Source organism: Protopterus annectens, chromosome 9.part0, assembly GCF_019279795.1.
Source record: "Protopterus annectens isolate FY-2018-M chromosome 9.part0, PAN1.0, whole genome shotgun sequence".
NCBI lineage: Eukaryota > Metazoa > Chordata > Ceratodontiformes > Protopteridae > Protopterus > Protopterus annectens.
The window spans coordinates 1,462,779,215-1,462,798,976 of NC_056743.1; the positions used below are offsets into that span (position 1 = coordinate 1,462,779,215).

Sequence of the window (19,762 nt, forward strand, 5' to 3'; positions counted from 1 at the left end):
CAGGGCCAGACTTTGCCCTGTATGCAAGACAAAGATCACCTCTTTGTAGTCTATATGCCACAGACTACTATGCCAGTGATGTCAGATGGTGCCCATTGGACAGATACTGAAGATATGAAGTTACCATCTGAGTGACCACTGTGTTGTGTGCAATTGCCAGTAGTGCTTGGAAAGGTACATAGCACAATGGCCACTGCACTGTAATACTGGCATGCTGAAGGAAGAGTACATGGAGGTTATGACTATGTCAATGTCAGGTGACAGTGCCCTTAGTTATTTTATTAGATTCCTGTCTTACCACTGGGGAGACCTGATAATCCAATGTACATTTGGTGTAAACCTGACATCACATGTTGCTACTGATGTGCTACTTACCAGGAACATAAGGGTCACTGATGGAAATGATACTACATATGTGTGTGCATAGAGTTTATGGTGATTACTATGTCAGGAGGTATTTATTCATTAATACCCTCTTGCAGGTTATTGACATAACTCTCATATTCTGTAATCGCTGACAGTTTGCTAGCATCAGCCAATGTTGTCAGCCACAGACAGTCACTTTTCACTTGTACCTTGGTTAAATGCATTCCAAGCAGTAGAGAACCCAGGACGAACCCCTGTTGAGCACTGCTGGTTACAAATCAGCTATTGGAGGTGGATTCCCTATTTTGCATATGTGTTCCATCACTGAGTCACTTAGTGACCCCTATAATCAGATTGCTGTGAATGGCTGAATGGGTGAGATTGTCAATGATACCTGAGTGGGTAATTGAGTCATATGGCTTGGTTAACTCCAAGAGGTTGTATGCCCTGATATCCCCTCATCCAGATCCTTGGTGACTGGCTCCAACATGTACCCGAGGTTTAACTGCCAGGAACTTCCTTTCAGAAAGGCAAACTCTGTACAGTCAATTATTTGTAAATTACAGATATGTTTGCTGATCAACTCCATGATGATTTGGCCCATGGGCTTACAGAAATGGCTACTCAGGGAAATAGGTCTATAGTTCCATGGGTCGGTGGATGCACCACCTCTGTGCCAGGAGGATAACAGTTGCTGTTGCCCAGTCATCTGGGATGCATACAGTGGTTACAGTATGACTGTGAGGTATTCCTAATGGTGTTAGTAATGTTTGTTGGATCCCATGTAGCACACAGCCTGGGATGTTAGTATGCCTGATACATGCTGTTTATCCTCCAGAGAGAGGCCATTTATGACCTGCTCTGTAAATATAGAAGGTATAGGACAGGTTGTAGGGATGTCATGTGGCATATGTGGTAGGGACAGATGAGTGAAGGACTCAGAACCTGTGGGACACCAGGTTAGCTATGAGTACAGAGCCATTATATGTGGTATCATTATGTATGAGTGCATAGACAATCTGGGCCTTCCCTCTGAGGTTACACATGTAACCACACTGTACATTGTGGTTGTCCTTTGTGGGGGAGGCTAGTGTTGCCACATACTGTTTCTGTATGACATCACAACAATACTGTGTACTTGTTTAGCTTAGGATGGTGTGCCTCCATTTTATGGGGGCTCCCTCACTCCTCCTGTCACACAGCAGTGTCCACCTGTAGTTGTCCAGCCTGCAAAAATCAGTTGTCGACAACACAAGTTTGCTGTGCTATGAGGAGCGTATTACCTCCTGTCAGCTACAGCCGAGTCTATGCAGTTGTACTGATGCTTGCATACAGCATGGGTGTAGAGGTTTGCATACTTGCCTGTCCCATCTGAGGGGAGAGGGGCTATCAAGGTATATAAACCATCCCATAGGAGGTAATCAATTGTTTTGTTGAACTATACTACTGTATTTTCTGAAATGGGGTTAGGGGTGATACTTAGTTTTAATGAGACTAATCTGTAGCCAGATCTCACCAGGGTTGCCCTCACAGTCAAGGGGCTGCAGTAGTCACCCATATTGGTAAACACGTGATGCACTACATTGGCTCCCCTTGTAGGGATGTCACGTCACTGGTCCAGGGCATTGTAGTTAAGGATGTGGACTAACCTTTGGGCAAGTGAGCTTCAGCACAACTAACCAACACAGCAGGTGGTTACTTAATGTTACTCCAAACCATGGTGTACTGACATATATGGATAGACACAAGTAGTCAAATAAGCCCAATGGGTGTCTGGATTCAATGAGCTGCTCCTGTAGCTGGCAATGGCTTGATTACATGCGCTTCCAGTGTTGAATAACATCTGCAGTGTCTCTGGGAAATCACACTGTTTCAGCAAATCTGAATGTGTATCTACCCTTAAAGAATATGTCAACACCACCTGCATTACCTTGCACATTGTCAGTTTCAGGTCTGAATATGTGGAAGGATGTGTAGCCTAGTATGGCTGTGATGCTGTCCACAGCCTTGACCCAGGTGTCTGTGACTACACAAATGTCTGCATATTCCAAGGTGGGGACACCTTCCACAGTGTGCAGTTTAGTGTTGCCATTCCTAGCGTGTAGCAGCATAACTGAGATGTAGTATGAAGATGGTGTTCTCATTGGAAAGTTTTCCCTGCAGACAGTGCCTCTAAGATGCACTTTGGGGATGTCACCAGCCTTGACCAGTACTCAACATCCCAGGGATGTGAGATGAAGACCATCTCTGGCACAGCATCGAAGGGTATTGAGCACTTCATCCCAGGCAGACATGTAATGGATCCCCTTCCAATGACACCACGTGCTAAGGCAATTATTGACATCCATATTTTTCCATGTGTATTGAGTCATCATCCTACGTGAGGGTCAAATGCAGCTGAAAGCTATGGGCATACCCACAAGAGACACATAGTGTCTTTTCTCAGTTATGTGTCTGCTTACAGTCCGGTGATGTATGTCTTGAGGTCCACACCCCTGCAGGAACTATGATGTAATCATTATGTTACCTAATATCCATTGACTTGCGTCAATGTGTGGCATGGCATATTGTGTTAACCCTCAGCCAGCCAGCTGTGACCTTTCCCATATGTAGCCTGGTGACATGGACATTAATGTGTATCACAATGTAATCCCCTATGAATAATAGGTTTGATTTTGTAGTTTTCCTCAGGTGTTTGACAGGTGAGACAGTGGTGCACGAGCTGTTATGCATACCATGTTCTCCAGTGGTATGATTATGTGTATTGAGCTTGCATTTGGGTATCTGAGGTGTCTGCTGTTTGGAAATGTGTCTGGTAAGGAGCTCCATACATGCCGATATCTGAGCTGTGGGTGAATCAGGAAGTGAGCTGTGCATGTTGTCAAAATCCTCATTGCCATATGTATCGACTGGTGTTTGACATGCCATACAACCAAGGCTTGTAATACAGTGACATCTCTCACACGTTGTATTTCTGTGACATAGGAGTAGGGGAGTGGGGACACTTTCCACATCTCATCAGCAGTCATTGATAATGCCATTAACAGTATAGTCATGCTTCTGTGTACGTCACAGCAGGCCATCATTAGGCAGTGTCATGACACATGGTGAAATGTAACATGTTGTCACATTGATGTAGGTCCCCTAAGGTAATACAGCACCTCACAGTGTGCTATAACATGGTTGTGTGATTACAGTGCTTTGGTAGGCAATTGGCCCTTGGATTAACCATAATTCTGTTAGTAGGCTTGGTCACAATACCCTACTTATAAATATGACACTGTGGAGATCCAGCAAAGTTAGGGTCAAGCTGCTACACCCCTAGGGTTGACAGCCTAAAACAGTGTTTGTAAGAACTCCTTGTAGTGAGGATGTAGATGTCTGTGCATGCACAGAGGACTTGTTCAACTTTGTAGACATGACTTTGGCCTTTCATGTCTACATTGCCTGTAAAGCAAACACACAGAAAACTGGATATTGTGTGACATGATGTGGGAACACAGACATGTGCTTTGGGTACATAACTGTAAAGTATGACATACCTAGGGCATGTGACAGGTGTGCACACTTTATCTAAAGGTGGCCACTTCTCTGCAGTAGGCCTCAGAGCCATGTCATTCAGATATCCACCATTAAGCTGTTGAAGGGTGGGATGCATGAATTTCAGGGAAATTGTCGCATAACATGGATCACCACTGCTGTGGTGCTTGTTGGAGCAACCTTGGACATCTGTGCCACCAGACATTGCACATTATATTGTGACACTGCAGCTGTGGTCCTACTCACCATCAGGTCAGTACTGTTGTGAAATACCACCAACCCTGGAGCAGAAAGGATAATAGATGCAAAAGTTAACTGAGTGCTCAGGTTGCTAATCAAGGCATCTACCTGGAAAAGGTATGAGAAACCTACAGAGCCTTGCATGATGTGGGACAGGTATGTGGATGAATTAACATGCTGTGTCCTGCTTCTCATCATGAGCTTCTTAGTAATGATTTGTTCATGCTGGCAGAAAAAATATTGGAGCATGGTATCCCAGGAGACAGTGGTTGAGGTGAGAGCAGCATTAGTAGTAGCCAGGCAACAGCACCGCTTTCCGCTTTCTTCACAAGGTAATTGTGTCCTTTCACTACACACTGCCTGACTAGTGTCCAGCTGAAGAATACTGTGTAAACCTACCACCTTACCTTCTCAGGGTGTACATATAACCTTTCCCTCTGTTGTTTGTCTGTCGTCTGTACAGACACAGACTCTTGGATGACTATTTTATGGAAAACATGATCTAATTACCTGCAATACATAGTTGCACAGAGAACAACTAACATGCATTGCCAAGCACTGTCCCCAGATCCCTCAGTGGTCTGACATTTAAAGCCATGACATGAGTTACTTGGAAATGATCAGTAACAATGTTGTATACCTACAGACACTGGAACAAACACAGTTTGTGTGGATCAAGGGCAGATCATGCCTACCCCTAACTGGTAGACCTAACTGAGTGTTAAGCTATGCAATGGATGAGGTGACTATGACTCACTCCATATGCCATGGCCTGACAATCATTTGAGAATATTAGGCTATCAGGCATTGATAAAAAAACTGCATAAGTTATTTACATAGTAGTATGTCAACTGTTGGATAGCCAAGTGTGTGATAGTCATTATCCAGGAAGATAACAGTGGGTAGTCCACCACTAAAATGAGGCCAATCACCAGTGGATGTCTGTCAGAAATCATTCATGGAGTACCCCTTCTAGCCATTCCCTTCTCTGCAGTCACAGCCACTGTTAGTGACCTTTGACTGACTACATTTGCAGATGCTTGCAATTTAGGTGATGACACTGAATCCAACACAAAAGCAACACTTATCCAGGATGGTCTGAGACACGCATTTAGTTTTTGTCAGAGCCACTGACAAATAGCAAATCCAAAGGAATGCACAATCATATCCTATTGGAAGTCATCCACCCCTGGAACATATAGTATTGTCTGCACACTGCACACAGTTGACCCATTACTCAGGGACGTATGGACACAGGCAGTGATCTAGCCTTTGACTGTCACTGGTTGTTAAGATGTGGGGATTCATTCAGTTTTGTACAACATATAGAGAAAAGAATGGCATGTATAATCCAGACTGTCATTGTTATACTGTATTTGGCACTCAACACACCTATTACTGAGTGCAATGGCACCTTTGGTACATCACTTCACAGGCATATCTGATAACTGTAAGAGCCAGAGAGGTCCCCTGGTAAACCTATACATAGTTTAGCTAACATGTCCTATGCAGACCCTATCAAGGCTGTGAATTTGTAGTCTGTCTCCTACATCCTTTGTAGGGGAGGTGTATGGCTGCCATGCAGACAGGTGTGAGATCCCACTGTGTACCTCCTGCTTATCCAAAACAGGACTAACACATATATTAACTGTTCTACACACCACGCCTTTACTGCGGTATAAATAGTACATGCTGGTGACACAGGTATGTCACCAGACACTACACCCTATATGTAACAGACTTCCCATGCATGTGAAGCACACCTCCACTGTAAAACACATCATAATGGGATGCATAATGGTAGATAATGGGATGCAGAACAAGGCAATCATAACTGGTGAAGGACAAATGTCTGTAATGGACACAAGGAAATTGTAGATGGCTGATCTCCATCACCACAGCCTGTAGATGTCTTAGCTCATGACAACATGCCAACACAGTTATCAAGGGTATCAGACCTCTCCAGATATTAGGGATGCATGAGTAGACTGAATTACGTCATTGTCCTTGTTAGCCTTTAATACACATATGAATCTATGGAGCCATGCACCTATACTGCTGTACCTTTGTGATGACAGTTGTCTGCTGTGCTGAGATTCCACCCTGTGCTGTGATGTTTTTCTGTTTATTGCCACTATGTATCCATAGGTGTTTGCCACAGAATCCTGAAAATGATTCATTGTGTCAGTATACAACCATTGTGACATTATACAATGTAAGATGCACAGAATTATTTGATTTACTCACTATATATGTTAGCATACAGTATTTGTCAGTGAGCAGTACAAGTAGCATATCAAAGGCATCAATGTATTACACAAATACATAGTAATTAATATAGTTGCCCTGTGCATCAGATGCATAGCTCTGTTTTCCTGCATTGATGACATGGATGACAGGGATGTGACACAGGTATCATCACTTGCACAGGGTGTTGTGAGGGGGGGGGGGTGCAGGAGTGTGAGTCAGGAAGGGAAGCAGGCAAGATGGGCCATAGAAATGTGCTGTGTTTGTCTGTAGGTGACGTGATTGTGAAAGTGGTGTGTGAGTGTTTATGTATACACAGTCTAGCATAGTGCTAGCCCTACATGTGTGTATGTTGGACAACTTTGAATGGTGCATTGTAGAGCTAACAGCTCACCGTCTTCACCCTCAAACATGGGAACTGGCTCTGCCAAGAGTCTGCTGGGACTGTGTTCTCCATGGGACAATCCAGGACCAAGAGCCCATGGCCTGGCATGCCTTAGTGTGGACAGCACACTCCCCTCTGGAGCACTGGATGTACTGCCACTACAGAAGTGTGATTTTGTGTGGTCAGATGGACTCTCAGCAGATGTAGTTGCTGACCTACATCTACGAGTCCGATGCTCAACTCCATCCAGAAGCTCCATCACAGATAATGTGCATTCCAAGACAGATAGTCTGTGATCTGTCTCTGACTAACACCTGTCCTCTGCCTCAGTGAATCAATCCAGGGTATCAGCAATGCTGTGGAGGCAGACACGGATGTCAGACTGTGCTGCATACATAACCCTGAGCATTTGTCTGGAGGTCTTTTTTGGAACATGCCTGTGCCTCCATGATTTCCTTAAATATATGCTGAGTGATGCATGATGAGACACCTGCAAGGAACAGACAGGAGGCCTCCTACGAGCAACCCTAGCAATCTGTCTGTGTGGTACCTCACCAGCTGTTTGGCTATGGCCAGTATCAACACTCACTGTAGCCATAGTTGCCACACTTTCCTGTTTAATGTCCCCTCCCTCTGACTGTCCAATATATGTAGCCTCTGTATATTGGGTAAGTGTGGGTACACTGACTGTGCACAGTGATAATGAGTCAGAAGAGGGATGTAAACCTCTGCAACCCCACCTGTGCCTCACTTTGGCCACCATGATAATCAGAGTCTGTAGAGACACTGACATCAGGTTATGAAGGGGGAGAGGGACAAACCCCACTGGTCACCTGTGATAAAAAGGGGAAAAGCAGTACATTAATACCTGCACTATTACACTCTGTAATACTATGTTGCAATATATGTTCTACTTTATAAACTGTTGTCACTATTACAGACTTATCTAACCTCCAGCCTCATATAGTAGGGCATGAAGGCATCATTTTGTAAAACAACATCTGTAGTTACTTGTAAATAAAAGCTCATTAAACAAGAATCTATAGAGCAAAAATTAGGTACTCTGTTGACATTTGTCCAAACTCTGCACAGTTGACACATATGGCAATCTGTAATTTCCTGACAATACTGTCTAATGTATCAGTGTGCTCACACCTACAAGGCATATGTCTGACTTTAAATTGCTTATAGACAGACAATATCTGTGCAACTGGAAATTGTGCCGACAGTACATCAATCCAGCCAGCAGGCCTGGGATGACACTTTAGGGAATACATTGCAGTAAATTTACATCTGTAACAAAACAGTGTTGTACTTACCTGTAGCAGAACCACAGCCTTGTCCAATACTTGATGGACCTGTGAAAATTTGAGGGAGAACCCCTGTAAACACCAAAACATGTTGCACTGCAATAGACTAATACATACATATATCTCACATTTACAGTAGCTACTTTGTTAATTCTTATGTTAAGCAGAATCTGAACATGACATTCAAACTGCAGTTAAACGTCTTCCCCCCACAAAAGACAAAAACCTGACACCTATGTCAAACTATGTACACCCTGACACACTGAATGCAACAGCATTCCAATGCTGAGCACACTAAGCCTACCTGGATGCTACTCTGGGGTGGAAACTGTGGCCCCCACAGACACAATATATGCTGTGATGGCTTCCTGGGAGCTGTCATGTGTTTCTAGGTTCACCAAGAATTCCTCAGTGGCTGTGAATGATTTTTGCACTACAGCCCTCCACCATTGACAGCATGATCCCTGGCCACATCTGCTGCCTTTCTCCATGCAGCATTGATTATATCAGTTGCTAAGGTGTCAGACCTACTCATATTTCCTGTTCTGGTGCCCTATGGTGTTAACATCCCGGAGAAGGCCAGCCCACAGTGTTGCTCACTGTTCCCTGTTTTGCCTCCCCTGGACAGTAGGATCTCATGGTGTTGGTGGAGGCCCTCTTGGATGATGTTGTTCGTGGCCTCTGTAAAATGGGCACTCCTTCTGGCATACAAGTTTTCTAAAAGACAACAAGATGGAAACACATGTCAGGATCACATGTGGAACTACACTGCGTAGAGATACATCAAAAACAGAATGATTGTGAATAACCTCTGCTTGATCACACATGTCATATTACTCAGTGTGCAAACATAATAAGGTTGTGGATACTAGTCAGCTATTCCCTGACACAGGAGGTCATTGTAGCGTGGCCTCTAGGGGCTAACCCCCTCTGATAATATGCCAGAACAACAGTGTCAAACAAATAGGAATGTGCTATTATAACCACTATAAAGGGCAATTGCTCATAAGACCAATGTGCCACATTGACAAACAACATTCCAGCCTTAATGTACTGCACATCCTGACATAGGTGTAATAAATCTAAAGATCAATGACATGTCATCATTATAGTACTAAGAAAGGGTTAATGCTGTAAACTTCATGCCCCTAAGTATATTCACACATATGCATCATGCTGTCAACAAAAAGGTTACATAACTGATGGAGTACAATACTCCTATGTTGATATATGCAGATATATAAATGTTTGCCAATGTGTTTTCTGTGTGGAGAATGTCTCATACAGAATGGGTCCCTAGCTAGCTGATTGCCTTTTTAACATGGTTCTTATTACCAGGTGGTTGGCTCCTAACCAGTCTGTGGTTCTGAACTGCTAATTGTAGCCAACATAGCTGATTTGCAGTACAATCAACCAGTGACATGCAACCACTGGAGAAGATATAAGGCCTTCATGTAGATTAGAAGGCCATTTTGCTATAGTGTGCTGGAAATTACTGGGGTCAGAATACTACATCATCGCAGACAGTACGGCTTTAGCAGCTGCTTTTTACATACAGATGTATGTTCTACAGGCTGCAGCTGATGCTGCAGGCAACAGGCATTGGCAGAGAGTGTGAACACATTAGAGGACATCAAGCTGTAAGTGTAAGTGTAGGAGCTTTGGCAGCCTTGTAGTAGAGGCACAGCCAGATTGAGGGTACCCATTCCACTGCAAATTCAGGCATGTGTTTAAGGTAAGTATGTTACCCAACAGTATCATTAACTGAGTAGTATGTAACATGTTTGTTGTGTCTTTGAGCAACATAGGGAGTAAATATACCACTATGTGCAGCATTTGGGCAACTGCGAGGCCATGTGTAACTTTTTGATAGTCATTTATAATGTGTGTGCTGGCAGTCCTTGTTACTAGCAGTACCTCCATATGTGTATGTTAGTTGTGCAGCTGTGGTAATCTGTAATATAATTATGATATGATTATATGCTGCACTCTGATATTACTGGACCTAATACATTACCTAAGTTACAAAACTTCTGTGAATGCACATTAATGCGTGACCTGACACTTTATGTCCTTTATGTTGTTGCTACAGGGATATGTCAACTGTGTTCCTATCTGCCGGCCTTTGACTTCCATCATTGAAAAGCAGACATTGTATTTGAAATGCATTTTGTGGATAAAGAGTGGATGACCCAGTCATTCATTTATGGCTTCACAATAATGTAATTTAAATGCTACACATCAGTGAATTTGACCCTAGGACCATATGTGGTAAAAGCTACTGTTTGTTAAGCATTTACTAGACTGAGCTATTAAGTCACTGTTATAGAAAGTATATTTCTCAAGGTATAAGTGCACACAATCAGGCTGTGGCATACCTCCATTATAGCCATTAATATGTGCCTAGCTTTATATGGATGTATTTCTCCACTAGAGTCCCAGTTGAACATGTATTTCACCATTACAGTTTTAGCAGGTGTATTACTACATGTTGCTGAGAAAAATGCAAGTTTACCTTCTATTAAACACCTCACTTAGATCCAGTATTCTGTGTCTGGCTTTCTAGTGTTGTAGTCTTGTACTAGACCCCTAGTTACACTCCAGTTTTTCCATTATGCTTTAAGTAAGTTTGCTTGATGCAGCGTGATGTGCAGCTGTGCTGAAACAAGCTTAATTACAGTAACTTGCAATTACTATTGTTTGCCTAAGCTACCTGTTTTAATTAACAGCTGTGTGGTGTGGCAGGGTAATGCACTTTTCTGCAAGTGTGATGGTCTTGCGATCAAAATAAGGCACAGGTGTACATTTTGCACATGGTGATTAGCATTACAAACACATATATCAATATAGCTCCATTTAGCATAGCTAAGCTTCACGGCACTGAGCGCCGTGCCATGCAAAAAATCTTTACAGAAAAGAAAAATGGGGGGGACACTGGTGAAATGGGGTGCAAGCAGGGAGAAAAAACATAGTGAAAAGTAGCTAGGTATGTTCAGGAAAGGTGTAGGGAAGAACTATAGCTATCTATTTCTTGTACAGCAACAGCTGTGCACTTTAACAGAATTTGTAGTTGAATTCTGACTGTCACCCCTGCAGATAGAGAGGTGAGGATAACATAACTGCATTATCATGCCAAGTGGACCAAATTACGTGTGTCCAGTGGACATGTGTGCAAAACTGAGAGCTATGTATGGGACAATATTTTTTTGGGGGGGAGAAGTGTCCATTTTTCTTCTTAAGGTGAGAGTGGAATGTTAGGGAAGGGACATAGGTACATCTAGGGGAGGTAAGTTGGTAAGGGGTGGAAGCTTTTGCAGACAGACAAGACAGCAGCCAGCATTGGTATGTGACACAAGAGAGGGTAAACACCTTAGATGGGGAGGATATTGTGGAATTGTGGTCTCAAGTGCCTCCACAAGGTAACAGTGCGACTCAAGTCTCCAACCATGGAACTGTCAGCATTGCTCCATCACTGCCCCTGTTGTGACAGTGGTAGAGGCTGACATCTGGGATGAGGCTGCTCCACCATGGTGCCCAGTATGCTCTCCATCTAACTCAGGCAAAGTCTTAAAGTCCAAAACAACACCCTGAGCACCATACATGGCAGTTCATCATTGGTGACAAAGTCACCCCCTCACCTCCGCTCCCAGAGGGGGGCCCAGCACCAGCCTGTAGTGTGGAACTACCAGACACCACAGGTAATGCAGGGGCAGCAGAGGGGACACCTCTAGGCTGTACACCAGACATACTGGGAACTGGTGCCATGGCCATAGGATCCAAGGTAGGGGAATCAACAGGGACTGGTCTACCTTGACGTGCTGTAGTAGATTTAGATATAAACATCAATTAAGATTCATAATAAGCAAGCCAATGTTATTATTAACACTGAGACAGATGCCTGGTGTCAAAGCCATGGCCTCAAGCTCAATGCCAAAAAGTGCATTGTCATCCCCTTTGGTAAAAACACTGTACCCACGAACTACATCATAGGCGGTAGTATACTTAACACTGAAAGTGTGATAAGAGACCTTGGGACACAGGTGGACAGTAGTCTCTCCTTTGATAATCACATTGCCATAGTAGTCAGGAAATCCTTCTATGTGGTACACCTCATCACAAAATGTTTCTCATCCAGAAAAAAAGAGGTCATTGTTCCCCTCTACTCATCACTCATTAGATCCATTATAGAGTACAACACCCCTTTTGGTATGTACCTCACAAGACATCTACAACAACTGGAAAAGCCGCAGAAATACCTCACAAAAAGGATTACCGGCCTCAAACAGATGCCCTATGCAGACCGTCTCAAAAAACTCCAGCTTTACTCCATCACATATCGCCTACTCAGAGGTGATCTCTGCCTAACATACAAAGCTAAGTCAAACCCAGAGCTCTTGGACATGCTCCACTTAAAGAAATCCCAATCCCTCCAAGCTACACGCTCTAGGGACCTAAACCTTATCACCACAATAAACAGAACATGCCAGAGGGATAGATTCCTGTCCCAGAGACTTCCCATACTCTGGGATAAACTACCTATCTACATCAAACAAAGCTCCTCATTAGCGCTCTTCAAGAAAAATCTTGATGATTGGATGGGAAATAGGAAATTCACCGCGGGGATCACCTATGTGGCTCTGCTCGACAGTGGCACAGGAAAATAATTTTCTAGGGTGGCAAAAGCCAGGGTACCTTTTTGGCTGGGCTTGTATAGGCCCCAGGGCCGATAGCCTAGTACCTACCTATGAACCTATGAACCTATGGAACATAATATTGATTAATCCAAATACATATTAAGGTATATTATGTGGAACAGAACAATAAATAACATAACAGTAAGTATGTTAGCAGCAAACCAGTGTGAAGTGACACATAAGGCAAACATGCAGTTGTGTAACAGAATATATAAATATTAAATCATAATAATACATAACATTAATAATTTAAAGAAAATAAGGGGTTGGTGGAGAGAGAAAAACATACCAGTATTAATTTCACAGATGATATTACTACACAGACTACTAGTACATATTTCTATAGGTGTGCAGTGCCAGTTGTGAGTACAGTGACTGCAATTCTTCTATAGATTATGTTGCATGTACATACCTCTCAAGCTATTACCATGGGACAATATGGGCCAAGCACTAACAAATGCATGTACACACCTACATGGAACTGTTTCACATACTGTGCTCGTATATTACTAGCAAGGTGTTCTGTAAATGGAGTCCATAGGTTCATAGATTCATAGATTAGTACTAGGCTAACTGCCCTTATGGACCATTTTAAGCCTAGTCAATTATCCCATGTGAGACTCAAACCCTGTACTTTCGGTTTATAAGGTAATCACTTTAACCATTATGCTAACCTCAGAGTTGCAAATACATAGCAGTCCAGGTAAATAATTGTCTGCTAATCAAGGACCAGACAGCTTGGGCGATTGTCATTGCATTATAAAAAACCATGACAGTTGAGAGGTATGTTTGTGTACATTAAGTAGACTACACAGATGCTCATGGCTTAGTTAGCTACATGGGAGTAGAACCCAACAGCTGTGTCTCCAGGGGATATGTGCACTTACTGTAACAACTGACTGCAGTTGGATTAGAAGACACATGCAGTGAATACAGCCCTAGTTCACTTCATTTTAGACAGCAGTTATCAAAGCACAAACCTGTTTTGCACTTTATTGTTATTGTACCTTAACATTTTTGAAGTATGCACATGATATCTGCCCAGAATGTGGCTAACTCACCCATATACTTTGTTCCTGCATTATGGAAATAGGCTGCATTATTTGACTGAAAGTGGACCGAAGACAGCCCTGAACCATACTGTGGATTGTACAAATAAAATTATACTTTAAGGAGTAGCAAGGACAAAACAACTTCAAAATAATATTGATACCCTGGGTCTATAATACACAATAAGCTCCAGAGCCGGAAAATTAAAATAAATCTTTATTAAAACAATAAACATTAAGCACTTTTGTCCTTTTTAGCTATTTAGGGGACTTCATCAGGACAATTAACTGCTAAAACACAACCTTTATATAAAGGAAGTACCACAAATTAATTTTCTTTGTTAACTGATGCTTAAAAATGTTAAAATAAACATGTTGCAACTCTTTCCTAAAAAACAGTTAAAGCATTTTAAGCACATTCTTATTACTCAATAAAAATAATGCTTATAAATTCATAGCTCTTTTCTTCAAAATAAGTAATAGAGAAAGATATTCATTTAACCCAGAGGGGGGGAAAGGGAGTTTAACTTAACAATCCATTGGAATTCTTTTACTTCAATGTCTAATTTCCACCAACCACCCCTTACATTAATAGGCACTACATCCAGGATCCCAAACTGAAATGTTTTTAACTTTTTTTTTTAGGAGAGAGTTGCAACAAGTTTATTTTAACATTGTTAAGCCTCAATTAACAAAATAAATTGATTTGTGATACATCCTGCATTTAAGGGTTGTGTTTTTGTACTTAACTGGGCAGCCACGGTGCTGCAGCAGTTATTGTTGCCACCTCACAGCAAGAGGTTTTCCAGTTCGATCCTCGGCTGGGGTGCCTTCTGTGCGGAGTCTGCATGTCCTCCCTGTGGTCATGTGGGTTTCCTTCGGGTGCTTCGGTTTCCTCCCACATCCCAAAGTCGTGCTGTAGGTGGATTAGACACTCTAAATTGGCCCTAGGTATGAGTGTGTGCATGTGTGTGCCTTCTGTGGAAGGTTGGGTGCCAGGCTGGCAACTTGACACTGTAAACTCCACTGCCAATCATGAGCGGACAGGTGATCCGCTGTGACCCCTAACCAGGAAAGGCCTAAAGAAGAAGAAGAAGAAGTTTTAGTAGTTAACTGTTCTGATGAAGTCCCATAAAAAGCTAAAAGGGACAAAAGTGCTTAACATTTATTGTTTTAATAAAGATTCCTTTTATTTTTCCAACTCTGGAGCTTATTGTGTATTATAGATTGAGGGTATCAATATTATTTTGATACTGTGATTTGTGCAATACATTTATCAGGCAATTACTTTTGCATACCTTATTAATTACCTTTCTACATTATTGTTTATTGTTACTGGTATGTTTACTTTATATTGCACTACAGTTATCAAAAGTTAACCGTACTTACCAAACTGATGGTGCATCCTGGTCAGGAACCCTGCATGAGACTGCACGTAGTGAGTTCATTCCGCTGGAGCTGTTGGAAGTGAAACAAATCATTATGCATACCAGTTTTGCAAATATTCAGTTTGTATACTTAGAATTCACTGGAAAACATAAATATCTGTGGGGCATGCCCATCCCAAGCTTCATAGACCCAGGTATCCAGTGTTCCCCTCTTCCTCTGCTTCAGGTCATCATAGTGGTGATAACACTGCTCACCAGTGTGGAGGATACCAGTAGCAATGGTTAGGTCCCTAGCCAACCAATTCCAAGCCTCAGACTTACATTCTGAGCCCTGGTACTCACCCTGCAGCAGCTGGGGTTCATGATCATGGACAAGGAGTCCAAGAAATTCTCCGGACTCTTGCACACCCCACCTCTGCACCTGAAAGCACACACCCTCACCAACTTCACCTGCCATACCTACAGCTTAGTAGAACTCCAATAAATGATGTTAATTCCTGCCAATTGACCTTAATATAGGCTGTTTTCCAACCCTTACATGTCATAGTGTAACATTCATAAAAAGCACCACATTGCTTAGCATCGCACAAACTAGCTGATCATTGTGGAAACTCACAGAACTATGTTTTAGCGGTGCTTAGCACCACTTAGACTGGAATAACCATTGATGATGTTTAAGGAGTGCTTAGCATCATGCAGCTTTTTCATGATTTAGCTGAGCTTAGCATTGCGTAAACAAGGACAGTTATTGAGCATATTTAAGCAGCGTTTAGCATTGCAGCTTTTTCAATGTGTTAGCAGAGCTTAGCACTGCACGAACAGGAATAGCTGTTGAGCATATTTAAGCAGTGTTAAGCATTGCTTAGCTTTCTCACAAGTAAAACTTTTGTTTTTTAATTAAACTGTCCATTAAGTCACCTCACACATGTTAACAGCAATATATGAAAAAAAAGTTATGACCGGTCAGGATTCAAACCCGGCAACTGCTAGACTCTAGGCCATGACGCAACCTAGTTAGATACTTGGATAGTGAGATAACCAGTATACCTACACATGTACTACTTAGCTCCCTTGTTACCACTGGTATGCAACAAGCCATGCTGGGCAAATGGGCATTTGGGAGAAAAAAGGTAGACAACCATAAATAATTAATTACATCCAGTTTCTTTTTTTAGATGTCCCGCAGGTGTCAGCTGTGTGTGTGTGTGTGTGTGTGTGTGTGTGTGTGTGTGTGTGTGTGTGTGTGTGTGTGTGTGTGTGTGTGTGTGTGTGTGTGTGTGTGTGTAAGCACAGATCAGCACTGCTGTGGTCTGCCCTGCACCACACAAATGTCCATTTAACAAAAAAAAAAATAATAATTCCTGCAAATAAATAATTACATAAGATTTCTGTCTGGCAGGTGCCAGCAGTATGTGTGCAAGGGCATATTGACACAGCTGTGCTCAGAACCATGCAAACAGGTATTATGAAAAAAATTAAAAAAAATGAGAAAACAAAAAATCACAATTCACACTTACTTCTACACTAGCAGGGGACATTACAGGGATTCTTACCCTGTGCATAATATAAATCCAGGAAATTCCTGAACAACCACAATAACTTGACACCCCTCTATACTACTGCCCACACGGATTCAATATCTGTGTTAGTAGGGTCTCCTTTGACAGTGCCCCTTATGGCGCACTGCCAGAGAGGAACCATGGCTATGTACACTGATACAGTCCATGTAAGCTCTGCAGAGTGCTTACATGGTCTTTACTGAATCCCCAGGTATACCTTTTCCTTCATTCACATATGGGTTTTTAATATCTCCCCTTATTTCTTTCCACTGATATACTAAATAATAATTCTGCATTAAATTTAATAGCATCCATTTCTTTCAGTGTCACATTTTCCAAGATCAATCTTCTATAACTTTTTTTATTAATCTATTCTTTAATTTCTATCTTTTTTATAACTTTATTCCACATTGCCTTATACTTTACATTCTTTCCATTATGTTTATTTCTGTTTTGTGAACTTTTTAAATTATTCCGAACAAATACATAGCTGCCAGGGGGTACAATATTTTTTCCAGATGTAATCCTCTTCTTTTCTTTTATACATTATACCCTTCTCACATGAGTTAATCGTACACCCAAGTCAAATTAAAAAAAAAAAAAATATATATATATATATATATATATATATATATATATATATATATATACTACTTTACTTGACTGAAAGCTCACTAGACTGTAACTCATTTGAAGCACACGACTGAAAGCTCACTTGACAGAAACTCATTTTGTTGAAAGGTATATGCCCTTTTCCCCATTGTAGTGCGATCCTGGAGTTAGTATATATTGTAAGGGTGTGTGGGGCAAATCCCCCCAAATTGGGGGGTGTGGGGGCAAAGCACCTAACGTATTTTATACATTTTAAACCATCTACATGCATACTTAGAACTATAATGAATAACTCTTTTTAGAACACAGTATATACCCAAACTATGTGGGGGCTATGCCCCCCACACACCCCAATGTGGGGTACTGTGCCCCCAGACCCACCTTACTATATATAATAACTCCAGGATTGCACTACAATGGGGAAAAGGGCATATACCTTTCTACAAAATGAGTTTCAATCAAGTGATCTTTCAGTGAAGTGAACTTTCAGTCAAGTGTCAAGAAAGCAGGTAAAGCACAAAACAGGATAAAGTATCCTCTCAAAAAAAAAATAGAGTCCAAACAGCATATAAGGAGGATACACCACGACAATCGAAGCCAACCAAATGGACTCCAAATAAATTCCAAAAGCGATTTTATTAAGACAAATAAAACAGTGAGCTTTCCGTCTCAGGACTTCATCAGACTTAACTATATATCTCCATTAAACATTCTTATATAGTATTAAAAAGGCTCCTATTGGAGAGCTGCTATAGAGACTTAATAATAAAAAGCTAAAGTTATCAGCAGACAGGGGTCATGGTCTCAATGACAAAGTCTCTTTGAGACCTTTTTTAATAGATAAACCTTTTAAACATTGATGTAAGTTGCACCCTTAGATATTATATTATTGTATGATTATATAATATATTCTTTGGCAATTCTTGTGTGCATATATATTTTATGTGCTTTTATATATATTTTCTTATACACAGGTATTTTTATGCCTATTTATTGCAATATTTTCAGTAGTTGTTGAATGTGAAGTGTTAATTCTTTTTCCTTCATATATACCAATGAGTTAGCTTTTTATTGATAAGTCTCTATAGCAGCTCTCCAGTAGGAGCCTTTTTAATACTATATAAGAATGTTTAATGGAGATATATAGTTAAGTCTGATGAAGCGTCCTGGAGACGTGAAAGCGCTCACTGTTTTTTTTCAGTCAAGTGTGCTCAGTGAAAGGCGTTTCAGTCTAGTGAGCTTTCAATCAAGTGAAGTAGACGTGTATATATATATATATATATATATATATATATATATATATATATATATATATATATATATATATATATACGGGATCTGTATGGATCCCCGAACGGCAACATCACCGAAACAGATTCGGCTGAGCATATTTGTGCAAAAGTGCTTTTCACCGAAGAAGCACTTTAGCGTAAGTATGCCTGTTGCAGAGATTGCACTACAGTGGTGATAAGGGAAAATCCCCTTTTCCCCACTGTAATGCAACCTTGGAGTGAGAATATTAAAGTAGGGGATGTGTGCCCCCCTGCAAAAACGTAAATGTAATGTATTTTTTTAACACACTTTAACGAAAGCACTTTTTCGGTTAAAGCGCTTTCATTAAAGTGTGTTCGGTGATTGTGGATTCGGACTATTGAACTTTCGTTCAATAGTCCTAGATCCATACACACACACACACACACACACACACACACATTTCTGATGTATTTTCCATATTACTTGAAAAAATATAAATTCCAGCAATGTATGCTAATTTGCTTAATGCATATGTATATAATGGTACTACTATGAAATGGCAACTTCCTAAACTTGAAATTCCAAGCTGACAAAAAAAAAACTCATAATACAAAAGGGTAAATATTTCCTTTTTTCTTCTTTTTTGCAGTAGAGCCTGATTTGAAGGTTCAAGCCCCCCATGCCCCCAAACTTCTACATACTAACTCCATGGTCATACTAACTCAAAGAAGTAAGAAATGTCCCTCAACAAGTGAATCATTGCTAGTGCACAATTAGAAATAATTCTGGTAAAAAGCATTCAGCATTATGGCTTTCATCTTTTTTTTTTCCTGTGGGATACTGATGTTTGAGCAATTTATCCTGAATCTAATATCAGATAGCCATATTGTACACATATACATCTTTCAATAAAGGTAGAATAAAACTTTTTCGATATTTAGTCAACTTCTTTACTTCTCCCAATTTTTCTTTCCATTGTTCTATTACATTTTCATATTCAGCAAACCATATAAATAGTATATTTATTTCTTTTCTATTAAATCTTTTACTTTTAGCTCTGTTTAAGTGCAGCCTACTTTGTTTAATAAAATCTCAGTTCTTATAATTACTTCTTTCAT

The 19,762-nt window shown here is 41.1% G+C and overlaps 1 protein-coding gene across 1 annotated transcript in view; it reads left to right on the top strand.

Annotated features, from left to right (window-relative positions):
- Positions 1-4,393: 4,393 nt before the first annotated feature.
- Positions 4,394-19,762, top strand: part of LOC122810701 (adhesion G protein-coupled receptor E1-like) — a 497,749-nt gene continuing 482,380 nt past the window's right edge. The window contains exon 1 of the mRNA XM_044082266.1: positions 4,394-4,478. Within this exon, the coding sequence (XP_043938201.1) occupies positions 4,394-4,478 (85 nt within the window). The remainder of the gene's footprint in view (positions 4,479-19,762) is intronic.